The sequence below is a fragment of the Pseudophryne corroboree genome, chromosome 10, assembly GCF_028390025.1.
Source record: "Pseudophryne corroboree isolate aPseCor3 chromosome 10, aPseCor3.hap2, whole genome shotgun sequence".
NCBI lineage: Eukaryota > Metazoa > Chordata > Amphibia > Anura > Myobatrachidae > Pseudophryne > Pseudophryne corroboree.
The window spans coordinates 2155141-2171415 of NC_086453.1; the positions used below are offsets into that span (position 1 = coordinate 2155141).

At 50.6% G+C, this 16275-nt stretch overlaps 1 protein-coding gene across 1 annotated transcript in view; it reads left to right on the forward strand.

Annotated features, from left to right (window-relative positions):
• The window catches only part of LOC134966846 (ephrin type-A receptor 8-like), a 196577-nt gene extending 181915 nt beyond the window's left edge, over positions 1 to 14662 (forward strand). The window contains exons 16-17 of the mRNA XM_063943890.1: positions 342 to 497; positions 2228 to 14662. Of these exons, the coding sequence (XP_063799960.1) occupies positions 342 to 497; positions 2228 to 2342 (271 nt within the window). The 3' untranslated portion in view covers positions 2343 to 14662. The remainder of the gene's footprint in view (positions 1 to 341; positions 498 to 2227) is intronic.
• The last annotated feature ends 1613 nt before the right edge of the window (positions 14663 to 16275 follow it).

Consider the following 16275-nt stretch of genomic DNA (forward strand, 5'->3'; position numbering starts at 1 on the left):
TCAGGTGTATGTCCTCCATCCCAGGTCTCTTCTTCCTCCACTCAGGTCTCTGTCCTCCATCCCAGGTCTCTTCTTCCTCCACTCAGATCTCTGTCCTCCATCCCAGGTCACTTCTTCCTCCACTCACGTCTCTGTTCTTCATCCCAGGTCACTTCTTCCTCCACTCAGGTGTATGTCCTCCATCCCAGGTCTCCTCTTCCTCCACTCAGGTCTCTGTCCTCCATTCCAGGTCACTTATTCCTCCAGACTACAGTAAGCTCTGTCTATTTGCTTGGTTCTCATTAACCCAGTTCTGGTTTATTCAGCTCCAACATCCAGTTTACTTGTGTCCTCCCCTCTAGATTCACCCACCCACGACTGGATAGAGGACTGTTCGACTTTGCAAGCTGTGCCACGGTGGGTGACTGGCTGGATTCCATCAAAATGGGCCAGTATAAGGATAAGTTTGTGATGGGCGGATACTGTACCCTGGGAATGGTGATGCGGATGAATATAGAGTAAGTGGCAGCGTAATAATAGCAATAAGATAATGCCAGTCACCATAATGAGCTGGGAGCTAGGACGTTGTTATTCCAATGTATAGACAGACAATATCTTGGTCGACATGCATTGGGTCAACACTGGAAAAGGCTGACAGGTTCAAATGGACGACACCCATATGGTCAACATAACTTTGTAATTTTTTTTACCCATTTTTCACACCTTTTTCATTCTTTACCATCCACGTGGACTGCGTTTGGAAACCGTAACCTGTACCGAGCGCAGCAATGAACCTTGTCCACAGGGGACGCGGTACACTAATTTGGGTTCCCTGTGCTCTGATGATGAAAATGACACAAAATATTAAACAAAAAGAGTGTGTCAACCTTTTTATGTTGACCACTTCGCTTGTCAACCTTTTGCACTTGTCGGTCTTTTCCTGCGTTGACTTATTGTCAGTGCCAACCCAATACATGTCGATCATATGGGGTCAACCTAGACATTGTAGATTTTCTCTACCACACCTGATCATTGCATGCAGAGACGGCGCTTGTGAGAAACCTCTATCCCTGTGATACCACCCTGCAGCCCCCGCGGGGTATTTATTGTGAGATATACCCCGAGTATGCGCTGCCACCATCATCGCTGTTACCGCCATGTACCACCCCCCCTCCTCCCACCAGTGCTCATACTCACCAGGCCCAGGGGCCGGTGATTGGATGGCTGCCAGTCTTCGGATCCTCTTCATGCCTTGACCCCTGGTGCTGTAACGTGAGCTACCGCAGCAGCGCTGGGGGATACGATGACTGGCAGCCCTCACCGGAGCACCGATCACCGGCCCCTTGGTGTTTTTACCCACAGTGATTGGATCACACTGTCCCTGCACAGCTTTCTCTGCCTGCGGGCAGGGATGCAGGATTCACAGTGAGCCCTGTTATTACACTGTCTGCAGATGGCGTTATTATCACAGCGCCCACTTTCTTTAGGCCAGATCGCATTTCCCATTGTACTTAAGGGGAAATGCAATCTGGTTACTAAACAATAGTGAATTAAAGGGTTTGGAGCAGTTTTTCACGACAAATGCTCCAAATGCCCTTTACTACACTCACATGATACTAACATTTTGGCATGTGGAAAGGGTGTGAAAATGCCCTTATTCAGAGGGCGGCTGGCGCTGGGTCTACTTGCAAAACACAGCATGGAAGAAGAAGACGGAGCTTCAAGATGCTGCAGGGCCTGATGGGAAAATTACCCTCCGTGGCTGCAGTTTTCGTGAGATTTAAGGATTTTCTTTATAGAACGCCATTCAGAGATAGCGTTATATATGTAAACTTATTTGGGGAACGTTAACGTTTTTCTGCTTGCTGAATAGCACAACAGGACTGCAGAGAGCAATGAGTGCAATAGTCTGCGAGATGGGTAATTGCGTTATCTTCTCCGTTATCCCTTGGCTGAATAGCGAGGTTACGGTAACTATGAGTAAACGCTCTTTTCCGCATTACTAAGGTGAAGAATAACGCGCTGAATGAGGTAGCTAGTTCCCATTAGCATAGTCTATAGGCTTTTGTATGTGATACCCTCTGCATCGGAAACTCGGCGGCCGGGGGTTAGTGGATACGGGAAATGCTGTAGTCTCCATCACTTTATGTCAGGGACATTCATTGTCCGGAAGGGCCACTATTTCCCTATGAAGAATAACTCTGGGACGTTATTACCTTGCACTTACCTGTGACCCCTCTTTCTACAGTGACATCCGGAGACTCGGAATATCATTAATAGGACACCAGAAGAAGATCTTAACCAGCATCCAGATCATGAGGGCTCAACTAATCAATACATTGGGACCCAGAATGCACTTGTGATGAAGCCATGCGACAGACGTGAGCGGGGAAACCCTACATTCCCCGGTACCTGAAGGTGGAGAGGGCTCCCTGCTCATGTAGTGCCAGGAAGATCAGACACGGAACATCTAATGGGACAACTCATTCCAGCCATCTTGTCTCCGGGTTCCCCGTGTGCTGTGTTTACATAGAATTCTCTTAGTGCTGCTTTCTCAATATAGCAATAGTACAGTGTAACAAATCCAGAATATACAGGGTGCTTTCTGAAAACAGGGTGTACGTGGGCCTCGGACGAGCCCCCAATATCTCAGCTCAATGCAAAGGACAATAAGACTAGAACCTCAACATCACGTCATTGCTCCAGCCACACCTTACGTCATATGAACGCCCATGATGTCATCGTGTGTCATTTATTACCCGGTTACCGCCCTGATGAAGGGGTCAGAGGAGGTCTCTCAGTTCTGTAGACGCACAAGAGTGGCCGGTACATAGTATTTATACTATGAGGTCACACTACTGACTCGCTAGACGGATCTCTGATTATTACGTTGTTTTATTGCACTTTATACGCCAGACTATGGTATTATCTGATGGAGAATAGCGCAATATGGCCTCTGCACTGCAGGCTAACGTGCAATATCAGTATATAGATGTGATAAAAGTAATATTTATCTCTGTCCAGAATACTACAATATAATGGACAGGACCTCGTTTTACATATTTTATACACAGATGACTATTTTCCTACAATTGGAGGAGGGGGCTGCGGAGCTCATACAGGCGTCGGCTGGAGTCGTCACCCCATCGGCTCCATGAGGAGCTGGAACACACGCCCATTACCTCATTCACGTCAGGGTAACAATGGTGCCCGACTTACAAAGACTTCCATAAATGATGGCGGTGTCACGTCAGGCACTTATAGAACTGAATGTGTGTCCGGTTCCCAGAGATCCCGCTCAGAAAACCGAGGACAGTAAGGTGCCGGGGGTGGTATGCAGTATACTGGTTGTTGGGATCCCGGCGCACAGTACCACACCTGGTGCCGCTCTGCTGCCGGATGTAGGAAACAATTATAACACGCAGTTTTATAAGTCAATGTTGTTTGGTGAAATTAATAATGAAAATGTGTTTCCTGATGCGATCAAATACAGATAGCGAAACGCGTGTAAGAGCCCAGTCACCTCACAAGCCCCGCCCCTAGCCGGACACCCCCACATACAGATAATCTGTAAGTGACCCCACTGATTATATCTTTGGCATTTTAGGAAATGTGGGGGCCAAGTGCAGATTTCTGGGTTCCCCCCGACAGTACGTATACACGCAGCCCAGTACCAGATGTATCCACATTTATCTTGACTGTTAATAGGATTAACTGTGGCTGGCCAGTCAGACTTAATCCCCTGCTGTATTGTTCTCTGTATTGTATCGCAGCTGACAACAATAGCTGAAGGGTTTATGCTAATAAATCATGTTGTGACTAGGCACAGAAAACTACTCAAGATAATGGTGGTCACATCTGTACATCTGGCAATATGATAAGAGATATGGTGCCGGATAGGTCCATGGTTGTATGGCGCGGGTCTCCCATACCTCAGGCGCCCGCGTGTACCCAGTGTACATTCGCCACTGTGTGGCCCACTCACATTGCTCCTGCCCAGCTTGGGTGTAATGGGCGGGTGTACGGGAGGTGGCACGTCTGTCAGGTGTATGGTACGTGTAGTCTTCTGGGTGCTGTCAGTGGTCTTCTGTATGTTTATATACACACATAGGAAAAAGACCACTGGCTGGACGGGGGGTGACACTGACCATCAGATATCAATGGCGTCATCATCCACCTCTCGTCCATTCCCCAGCAGAACTCTTCCAGGGACGATCGGACGAGAGTCGTGGGCCACATTGTCTCCAGTCCCAGGCAGTAAGTGATGCAGAGTGCGACCCATGCCAGCATCCGTAATGCAGCTTATGCGGCATTGCTCTGTGCACGGCACAAATACCAACGCAGGCTTTAGTGGATGCGGCATCTACCCCGGCATGTGCGTTACAAAGAGGAGCGCGGAGAGAACATACACCGGGATCACACAGACTCTCGCCGATATATTAGTGTGCAAGTTTATCTGACATCTGATTGGTATGTGATCACTACCCGCCAACTCAGAGGCTACACACGTGTGATGCACATACATGTATGTGATCAATACACACCAACTCAGAGGCTAAACACACATGATGCACACACTGTACATGTATGTGATCACTACCTGCCAACTCAGAGGCTACACACGTGTGATGCACATACATGTATGTGATCAATACACACCAACTCAGAGGCTAAACACACATGACGCACACACTGTACATGTATGTGATCACTACCTGCCAACTCAGAGGCTACACACGTGTGATGCACATACATGTATGTGATCAATACACACCAACTCAGAGGCTAAACACACATGACGCACATACTGTACATGTATGTGATCACTACCCGCCAACTCAGTGGCTACACACATGTCACGCACATATATGTGTGTGATCACTACCCGCTAACTCAGAGGCTACACACATCACGCACATACTGTACATGTATGTGATCACTACCCGCCAACTCAGAGGCTACACACATGTCACGCACATATATGTGTGTGATCACTACCCGCTAACTCAGAGGCTACACACATCACGCACATACTGTACATGTATGTGATCACTACCTGCCAACTCCGAGGCTACACACGTGTGATGCACATATGTGTATGTGATCACTACCTGCCAATTCAGAGGCTACACACACACGTGTCGCACATACATGTATGTGATCACTACCCGCCAACTCAGAGGCTACACACGTGTGATGCACATACATGTATGTGATCAATAAACACCAACTCAGAGGCTACACACATATGACGCACATACATGTATGTGATCACCACTCGCCAACTCAAAGGCTACACACGTGTGACGCACATATATGTATGTGATCACTACCTGCCAACCCAGAGACTACACACACGTGATGCACATACATGTACGTGATCACTACCCGCCAACTCAGAGGCTACACACGTGTGATGCACATATGTGTATGTGATCACTACCTGCCAACTCAGAGGCTACACACACACGTGTCGCACATACATGTATGTGATCACTACCCGCCAACTCAGAGGCTACACACGTGTGATGCACATACATGTATGTGATCAATAAACACCAACTCAGAGGCTACACACACATGATGCACATACATGTATGTGATCACTACCCGCCAACTCAGAGGCTAAACACACATGACGCACATACTGTACATGTATGTGAACAATACCCGCCATCTCAGAGGTTACACACGTGTGACACACATATATGTATGTGATCACTACCCGCCAACTCAGACGCTACACACACATGACACACATACATGTATGTGCTCACTACCCGCCAACTCAGAGGCTCCACACGTGTGATGCACATACATGTATGTGATCAATACCCACCATCTCAGAGGCTAGACACACATGACGCTCATACTGTACATGTATGTGAACAATACCCGCCAACTCACAGGCTACACACATGTGATATACATATGTGTATGTGATCACTACCTGCCAACTCAGAGGCTACACACACGTGATGCACATACATGTATGTGATCACTATCACTGACCTGGTTTGAGGAGGTTGTGGACTCGGGGTTTCTTCCGATGACCGGGAAGTGGAACCGCAACTGGGCCGCAGCAGAGATGGCCGGATGTAAGTCTTCCTCATGCAGGATCTGATCGGCGGACAGGAGGCACGTGCGGACGCTGAAGGTCTCCTGAAAGAGAGAACTTGACAGGTGCTGGTAAATCACGAAGGTGCTGGAAGGCACGGAGGTGCTTGGAGGCACGGAGGTACGAAGGTGCTGGAGGCACGGAGGTGCTTGGAGGCACGGAGGTGCTGGAGGCACGGAGGTGCTGGAGGCACGGAGGTGCTTGGAAGCACGGAGGTGCTGGAGGCACGGAGGTGCTTGGAGGCACGTAGGTGCTTGGGGGCACGGAGGTGCTTGGAGGCACGGATGTGCTGGAGGCACGGAGGTGCTTGGAGGCACGGATGTGCTGGAGGCACGGAAGTGCTTGGAGGCACGGAGGTGCTTGGAGGCACGGAAGTGCTTGGAGGCACGGAGGTGCTTGGAGGCATGGAGGTGCTTGGAGGCACGGAGGTGCTGGAGGCACGGAGGTGCTTGGAGGCACGGAAGTGCTGGAGGCACGGAGGTGCTTGGAGGCACGGATGTTTTGGAGGCACGGAGGTGCTGGAGGCACGGAGGTGCTTGGAGGCACGGAAGTGCTGGAGGCACGGAGGTGCTTGGAGGCACGGAGGTGCTTGGAGGCACGGAAGTGCTGGAGGCACGGAGGTGCTAGAGACACGGAGCACTGGAGATCACAGGTACAGTTTGAACAATGATACTCAGGCGCCGGAGCACTGCCCGGCGTCTGAATTTAAACTTCCCGCCAGGGCCTGATTGGAGGACGGGCCGATGACGTCACCCGCAGCTCCCGAGGACGTCGGACGTGGAGGCCTGCTAGACGGAGCGCCGGACGCCGGGGACCCGCCAGCGAGGACGGCCGCACGGAGACCCAGCGCGCCCGGAGAGGTAAGTATGAAGACCGCGGCGCCGTGACAGTACCCCCTCCTCTAGGAGTGGCCCCTGGACACTTTCCCGGCTTCGTAGGATGTCTAGCATGGAAGATCCGGACTAGTCGAGGAGCCGAGACCTCAGAAGCCTTTATCCAACTTCTCTCCTCAGGACCATATCCTTTCCATTCTACCAGATATTGCAGATTCTTGTGAAGGTAACGCGAGTCTAGAATATTTTTGATCTCGAAGTCTGTTCCTGTTTCAGTCTCCACTGAAGTGGGGCTAGAGGTCTTTGAATGGAAACGATTAAGGACGAGAGGACGAAGAAGAGAAACATGGAAGGCGTTCGGTATACGTAGGTGTGAAGGTAAACCCAGCTTGCAGACCACAGGATTCAGGACTTGTAGCACAGGGTAAGGACCGATGAATCTTGGAGCAAACTTCATGGTGGGCACCTTCAACCGGAGATTACGTGTGGACAGCCATACCCTGTCGCCAACCTTGTATTGTGGAGCGGCTCGCCGTTTCTTATCCGCAAAGAACTTGTACCGGACTGAAACCTTCTTAAGACTAGCATGAACCTTACTCCAAATTTGTCTGAAGTGTAGTAGAGTGGACGTTACGGCTGGAACCTCTTCCATCGGAAGGCTTAGTAATTCTGGAACACTTGGATGGAACCCATAGTTGATGAAAAATGGAGATTCACCAGTGGAAGAATGAAACGAATGATTATGGGCAAACTCTGCCCAAGGTAACAACTCCACCCAGTTGTCCTGTGAAGGGGAGAGATAAAGACGGAGGAAAGTCTCTAGATCTTGATTGACTCGTTCCGTTTGTCCATTCGTTTGGGGATGATAAGCGGAGGAAAACTTAAGTTTAATCTGTAGAGTCGAACAGAGGGCTTTCCAAAACCTTGCGGTGAACTGTACCCCACGATCAGAGACTATTTCCTGTGGCAACCCATGCAACCGAAAATGTTCTTGGATGAACAGTAGAGCTAGTTTCGGGGCTGTTGGTAGAACAGTCAAAGGAACGAAGTGTGCCATCTTCGAAAAACGGTCGACGATTACCCAAACGGTGTTGCAACCCTTGGAATGGGGCAAGTCAGCGATGAAGTCCATGGAAATATGAGTCCAGGGTTTCATAGGAATGGACAGAGGACGAAGCTACCCGGCAGGAGGTAAACGGGGAGATTTATGCTGTGTACACTGGGGACAGGAATTAACGTAATCCTGTACATCCTTCCTCATGGAGTCCCACCAGTAAGATCTTTGCAGAAACTTGTACATCTTCTGGGCACCGGGATGACCGGAGAATTTGGAGATATGGGCCCACTGAAGTATCCTCGACCGGAATTTGACCGGTATGGACATTCTTCCAGGAAGAGGACCTGGAGTAGTCGAGGCAGCAGAGACAGAAATTGGATTTAAAATTAAACTCCGTTCAAAGGAATCCTTATCATCTGTGGGAGTTTGTGAACGGGACAGTGCATCCGCTTTGGTATTGAAAGTCCCGGCTCGGTATTTGATAATGAAAGAAAATCGAGTGAAGAAGAGTGCCCATCTAGCTTGGCGAGGATTCAAACACTGTGCGGTTTTGATATACAACAAATTTTTGTGATCAGTGTAAATGGTAGTCACATGTTTGGACCCCTCTAAGAGATATCTCCACTCTTCCAAGGCAGATTTAATCGCCAAGAGTTCCTGGTCTCCAATAGTGTAATTCCGTTCAGCTGGAGAGAATTTACGAGAGTGAAAGCCGCACGGATGTGATTTCTTATCTGAGGCATACTGAGAGAGAACGGCCCCAACTCCGACCGAGGATGCGTCGACTTCTAGGAAGAAAGGTTCCTCGAAATTTGGTTGTTGGAGTACTGGAGCGGACATAAAAGCTGATTTCAAGTGGGAAAAGGCCTCTATGGCTTCGGGAGACCACAACCCCGGGTTGGAACCCTTTCTCGTTAGGGCGGTAATGGGTGCAACAATGGTGGAGAAACCTCTAATGAACTTTCTATAATAGTTCGCAAAACCCAGGAACCTTTGTATTGCTTTCAAGGAGAGTGGCTGTGCCCAGTCCCGAATGGCAGAGAGTTTCTCCGGATCCATGCGAAGCTCCTACTCCGAGATAATATAACCGAGGAACGGTATTGATGTTACTTCAAAAGTACACTTGGACATCTTGGCATAGAGATGATTCTCACGTAGACGGCGGAGTACCTCTTTGACTTGTAATCTGTGTTCAGCAAGGTCTTTTGAAAAAATCAGGATGTCATCCAAATACACCACGACACTTAGGTATAACATGTCTCGGAATATTTCGTTGACGAATCCCTGGAAGACAGCAGGAGCATTGCTAAGACCGAACGGCATCACCAGGTACTCATAATGCCCATCCCGGGTGTTGAAGGCGGTCTTCCATTCATCTCCCTCTCTGATGCGTATAAGGTTATAGGCCCCCCTCAAATCGAGCTTGGAAAAAACATGGGCACCACGAACTCTATCAAATAACTCTGTGATTAGAGGCAAGAGGTATTTTTGATGGTAATATCATTTAAGCCGCGGTAGTCGATACATGGTCTTAACCCTCCGTCCTTTTTTTTCACGAAGAAAAAGCCCGCTCCAGCCGGGGAAGTAGAGGGGCGGATGAATCCCTTGTGAAGATTGGTTTTGATAGTCAGACATAGCCTGTGTCTCTGGGAGAGACAGAGGATAAATGCGACCCAGAGGCGGCATTTTTCCAGGGATAAGGTCAATGGGGCAGTCCCAAGCTCTATGGGGTGGTAACTGGTCGGCTGCTTGTTCCGAAAACACATCTCTAAATTCTTGGTATGCCTCTGGAATAGGTTCCTCCTCCGCCTTAGAAGAAACACGAAGCGGACAAACAGGGGTGAGACAGTTAACGTGACAAAAAGAACCCCAAGACCGAATCTGTGCGGTCTTCCAATCGATATGGGGATTGTGACTTTTGAGCCAAGGTATTCCGAGAACCAGATCGTGATGCATTTCCGGGATCACCAGGAACTCCAAGTATTCTTGATGTAGAGCTCCGACCTGTAGTTTAACTGGAACCGTGCGTTCTGTTATGATACCCTTGGATATCCTAGTACCATTGATGGCTGTCAAGGAAATAGGCCGTTCGATGGACCGTACTTCCAAATTCAGGCTTTGAACACAGAGGGAAGAAACGAAATTCCCCGCAGCTCCAGAGTCCAACAGGGCTTCAAAAGACTTGGAAGTGGCCTTGGTGATTAACGTTACAGGAAGCAAACAGTCCGAAGTGGGAGAAGATTTGGTCGTAACCCCCAACTTGACTCCTCCGGAACAAGCTAGGCCTTCTCGTTTCCCGGACGGGATTTGCAGGACTTGATGAAGTGACCCGCAGCTCCGCAGTACAGGCAGAGCTTACCCTCATGACGACGTTGCCGCTCCTCCGGGGACAATCGGGATCGGTTAATCTGCATGGGTTCGTCTGGACTTGAACCCACCGCTTGCCTTGCAGAAGGGAGCCGGAACCTAGAACGATCCGATCGACTACGTTCTCCTCCACGTTCCTGCATCTGGAGATCTACCTTGACACAGAGGGAGATCAATTCCTCTAAAGAACCCGGAAGCTCTCGAGTGACCAATTCGTCCTTCAGGCGATCAGAAAGACCGTTCCAGAAAGCAGCTCTCAGAGCCTCATTATTCCAACGAAGTTCAGAGGCAATGGTTTGGAAATGAACCACATACTGACCCACGGATCAGGAGCCTTGACGGATGCGGAGTAAGTCAGAAGAGGCCGAGGTCATCCTGCCGGGCTCGTCAAAAATTCGTCGAAAAGACGTGATGAATTCGGAGTAATTGGAAACCAGTGAATCAGAACGTTCCCATAATGGAGACACCCAGTCCAAGGCAGATCCTTCCAGCAGAGAAATAATATATGCTACCTTGGACCGGTCTGTAGGAAAGTTGTGAGCTAGTAGCTCGAAATGTACCTCGCATTGGTTTAAGAAACCACGACAATTCTTAGGATTCCCATTGTAACGGGATGGCGTAGGCAGCTGAAGGCGCGGAGTGGCACCGGCCGATGGTTGGACATTGCTGGAGGTGGCAAGTGGTGCAGCTACCGGAACTGGTGCCGGAATTACTGAGGCTAGAGACGCCTGAATCTGATCCAGATGTCCGGACAACTCCTGGAGGTACTGCATCACCTGACCTTGTGCCGCTTCCTGACTTTGTACACGGGAAGCCAGGTCCTGGATGGCACTTGAGTCCGTGTTCCGATTCCCCGGGTCCATGGGGCCTGAGTATACTATCACTGACCTGGTTTGAGGAGGTTGTGGACTCTGGGTTTCTTCCGATGACCGGGAAGTGGAACCGCAACTGGGCCGCAGCAGAGATGGCCGGATGTAAGTCTTCCTCATGCAGGATCTGATCGGCGGACAGGAGGCACGTGCGGACGCTGAAGGTCTCCTGAAAGAGAGAACTTGACAGGTGCTGGTAAATCACAAAGGTGCTGGGAGGCACGGAGGTGCTTGGAGGCACGGAGGTACGAAGGTGCTGGAGGCACGGAGGTGCTTGAAGGCACGGAGGTGCTTGAAGGCACGGAGGTGCTGGAGGCACGGAGGTGCTTGGAGGCACGGAGGTGTTGGAGGCACGGAGGTGCTTGGAGGCACGGAGGTGCTGGAGGCACGGAGGTGCTTGGGGGCACGGAGGTGCTTGGGGGCACGGAGGTGCTTGGAGGCATGGATGTGCTGGAGGCACGGAGGTGCTTGGAGGCACGGATGTGCTGGAGGCACGGAAGTGCTTGGAGGCACGGAGCTGCTTGGAGGCACGGAGGTGGTTGGAGGCACAGAAGTGCTTGGAGGCACGGAGGTGCTTGGAGGCACGGAGGTGCTGGAGGCACGGAGGTGCTTGGAGGCACGGAAGTACTGGAGGCACGGAGGTGCTTGGAGGCACGGATGTGCTGGAGGCACGGAAGTGCTTTGAGGCACGGAGGTGCTTGGAGGCACGGAGGTGCTTGGCGGCACGGAGGTGCTTGGAGGCACGGAAGTGCTGGAGGCACGGAAGTGCTGGAGGCACGGAGGTGCTTGGAGGCACGGAGGTGCTTGGAGGCACGGAAGTGCTGGAGGCACGGAGGTGCTAGAGACACGGAGCACTGGAGATCACAGGTACAGTTTGAACGATGATACTCAGGCGCCGGAGCACTGCCCGGCGTCTGAATTTAAACTTCCCGCCAGGGCCTGATTGGAGGACGGGTCGATGACGTCACCCGCAGCTCCCGAGGACGTCGGACGTGGAGGCCTGCTAGACGGAGCGCCGGACGCAGGGGACCCGCCAGCGAGGACGGCCGCACGGAGACCCAGCGCGCCCGGAGAGGTAAGTATGAAGACCGCGGCGCCGTGACAATCACTACCTGCCAACTCAGAGGCTACACACGTGTGGTGCACATACATGTATGTGATCAATAACCGCCAATTCAGTGGCTAAACACACATGACGCACATACTGTACATGTATGAGATCAATACCGGCCAACACAGAGGCTACACACGTGTGATGCACATATATGTATGTGATCACTACCCACCAACTCAGAGGCTACACACGTGTGACGCACATATATGTATGCGATCACTACTTGCCAACTCTGAGGCTACACACGTGTGACGCACATACATGTATGTGATCAATACCCACCAACTCAGAGGCTACACACACATGATGCACATACTGTACATTTATGTGAACAATACCCGCCAACTCATACGCTACACACACGTGACACACATAAATGTATGTGATCACTAACCGCAAACTCAGAGGCTACACACACGTGACACACATACATGTATGTGATCACTACCCGCCAACTCAGGGGCTACACATATGTGACGCACATATATGTATGTGATCACTACCCGCCAACTCAGAGGCTACACACACGTGACACACTTACATGTATGTGATCACTACCCGCAAACTCAGAGGCTACACACGTGTGATGCACATATATGTATGTGATCACTACCTGCCAACTCAGAGGCTATACACACATGACGCACTTGTATGTAATCACTAGATATGAGCAATTCTGACCCACGTTCAGTTCCGTTTTGGGCTAGGGGTTGTTTGTAGGAACCACAGGAGGTATTGGTGGTATAATAGTGATAATATGACATCTGGCTTACACGGTTCCAGATCACACGGTAATTATTAGGGTGTAACGAATGAGAGACAGTTGGTTCCACATTCCGTATTCTCACACGTATGTGCTGGACATGCTGGTAAAACACACGGAGACTATCACCCACCTTAGAAATAAGTAGATTGTGCCCCGTTGTACTGTTAGGGGTAAATGTACTAAGAATCGTGTTTGTTAAACCCGCTGGAATATAAGATCAAACACTCAGATTTACTAAGAATGGTGTCTTCCGCTGGGGCATGCAGCCGTGTATAGTCGTATTTACTCATGTGCGATTTCGTGTTGTGTCTGAATATTATAGACCTGCCTGCACACACGGATCACACACGTTACACGGACCACACATGTTACGCAGATCACACATGTTACACGGACCACACATGTTACACGGATCACACTCGTTACACGGATCACACTTGTTACACGGACCACACTTGTTACACGGACCACACGTTACATGGATCACACATGTTACACGGATCTGTGCAGGCCTCTGCTCACCGGGACGTCTATTAGAGAGTGTATTTTGTCTGAGTGTTATATACACCTGCCGGCACACATGGATCACACATGTTACATGGCCCACATATGTTACGCAGATCACACATGTTACATGGACCACACATGTTACACAGATCACACATGTTACACAGACCACACATGTTATACAGATCACACGTTACACGGACCACACGTTACACAGTCCACACGTCACTCTTGTGTTTAGCTTTAGTAAATCTCTGCGTTTGATCAGAAGGCTAAACTCGCAGAGACTGCAGACTCCGACCACAGGGATCTTAGTACATTTCCCCCTCAGTGTGTAAAGTAAATGTGGGAATAAAAGCATTCATTCTGGATAAATGTGACGGGCCCATCTTGGGGGGGCCTCCCTGTGCTGGGAGCTCTGGGATTTATGTTTGTAGTGTTACAATGTAAGTGACCTGGAAGCTGTGCCGGCCATCTTGCACACCGGAGTCGGTAGGAAATAAACGCACAAATAGACAGCAATAATCGGTACTACTGTCCGCAAGATACATAGCACCAACACGCGCAGCGGCCCCGCGTCACATTGCATTTCATACAGAATAAATGGGGGTTTTGTAAGATGTTTGGGACTGTGAGGTGACATACAGTATAATAACGTCACTTTGCTGGACATGTGATGACGATGGTGTGTGGACGGAGATACGTGGACTGGTCATTCACCAAACCGCCTGCGGACCTCACAGTGCGCCATTCTAATAACGTCTCTCGCCATACCGCACATGTATATACCTAGCGCACAGCAACCACTATACATCCGGATAAACTGGAAGGTTCCGTTTTCTATCTCTATAGACTATTATATTATATATGACCATTTCTTCCTATGGAAGCTGTTTTTGTATGAATTGTGCGTTGTGTGTTACATCAGAGGAGAAACTGTTGTATATCTGTGACTTTTATCTGCTCCAAATCCTTGGATTCTGTCAGTTCTCTTTGTTACATTATTGCAATTTGTCACCATTTCCCATTAAATAAAATCTTGTCCTATAGAAGGTCCAAGTCCTGGCTGTCTAATGTGTGGTAACGTGGGCGGCGAGTATACAGGGGGGGTCTCTCTAGCTGCAGTATACAGGGGGGTCTCTCCTCCAGCTGCAGTATACAGGGGGGGTCTCTCTAGCTGCAGTATACAGGGGGGTCTCTCCTCCAGCTGCAGTATACAGGGGGGGTCTCTCTAGCTGCAGTATACAGGGAGGTCTCTTCTCCAGCTGCAGTATACAGGGGGGTCTCTCCTCCAGCTGCAGTATACAGGGGGGTCTCTCCTCCAGCTGCAGTATACAGGGGTCTCTCTCCTCCAGCTGCAGTATACAGGTGGGTCTCTCCTCCAGCTGCAGTGTACAGGGGGGTCTCTCTAGCTGCAGTATACAGGGGGGTCTCTCCTCCAGCTGCAGTATACAGGGGGGGTCTCTCTAGCTGCAGTATACAGGTGGGTCTCTCCTCCAGCTGCAGTATACAGGGGGGTCTCTCCTCCAGCTGCAGTATACAGGGGGGTCTCTCCTCCAGCTGCAGTATACAGGGGGGTCTCTCCTCCAGCTGCAGTATACAGGGGGGTCTCTCTAGCTGCAGTATACAGGGGGGTCTCTCCTCCAGCAGCAGTATACAGGGGTCTCTTCTCCAGCTGCAGTATACAGGGGGGTCTCTCCTCCAGCTGCAGTATACAGGGGTCTCTCTCCTCCAGCTGCAGTATACAGGGGGGGTCTCTCCTCCAGCTGCAGTATACAGGGGTCTCTTCTCCAGCTGCAGTATACAGGGGTCTCTCTCCTCCAGCTGCAGTATACAGGGGTCTCTCTTCTCCAGCTGCAGTATACAGGGGTCTCTCTTCAGCTGCAGTATACAGGGGGGTCTCTCCTCCAGCTGCAGTATACAGAGGTCTCTCTCCTCCAGCTGCAGTATACAGGGGTCTCTCTTCTCCAGCTGCAGTATACAGGGGGGTCTCTCCTCCAGCTGCAGTATACAGGGGTCTCTCTCCTCCAGCTGCAGTATACAGGGGTCTCTCTTCTCCAGCTGCAGTATACAGGGGGGTCTCTCCTCCAGCTGCAGTATACAGGGGTCTCTCTCCTCCAGCTGCAGTATACAGGGGGGGTCTCTCCTCCAGCTGCAGTATACAGGGGTCTCTTCTCCAGCTGCAGTATACAGGGGTCTCTCTCCTCCAGCTGCAGTATACAGGGGTCTCTCTTCTCCAGCTGCAGTATACAGGGGTCTCTCTTCTCCAGCTGCAGTATACAGGGGGGTCTCTCCTCCAGCTGCAGTATACAGAGGTCTCTCTCCTCCAGCTGCAGTATACAGGGGTCTCTCTTCTCCAGCTGCAGTATACAGGGGGGTCTCTCCTCCAGCTGCAGTATACAGGGGTCTCTCTCCTCCAGCTGCAGTATACAGGGGTCTCTCTTCTCCAGCTGCAGTATACAGGGGGGTCTCTCCTCCAGCTGCAGTATACAGGGGGGTCTCTCCTCCAGCTGCAGTATACAGGGGGTCTCTCCTCCAGCTGCAGTATACAGGGGTGGTCTCTCCTCCAGCTGCAGTATACAGGGGGGTCTCTCTAGCTGCAGTATACAGAGGTCTCTCTCCTCCAGCTGCAGTATACAGGGGGGTCTCTCCTCCAGCTGCAGTA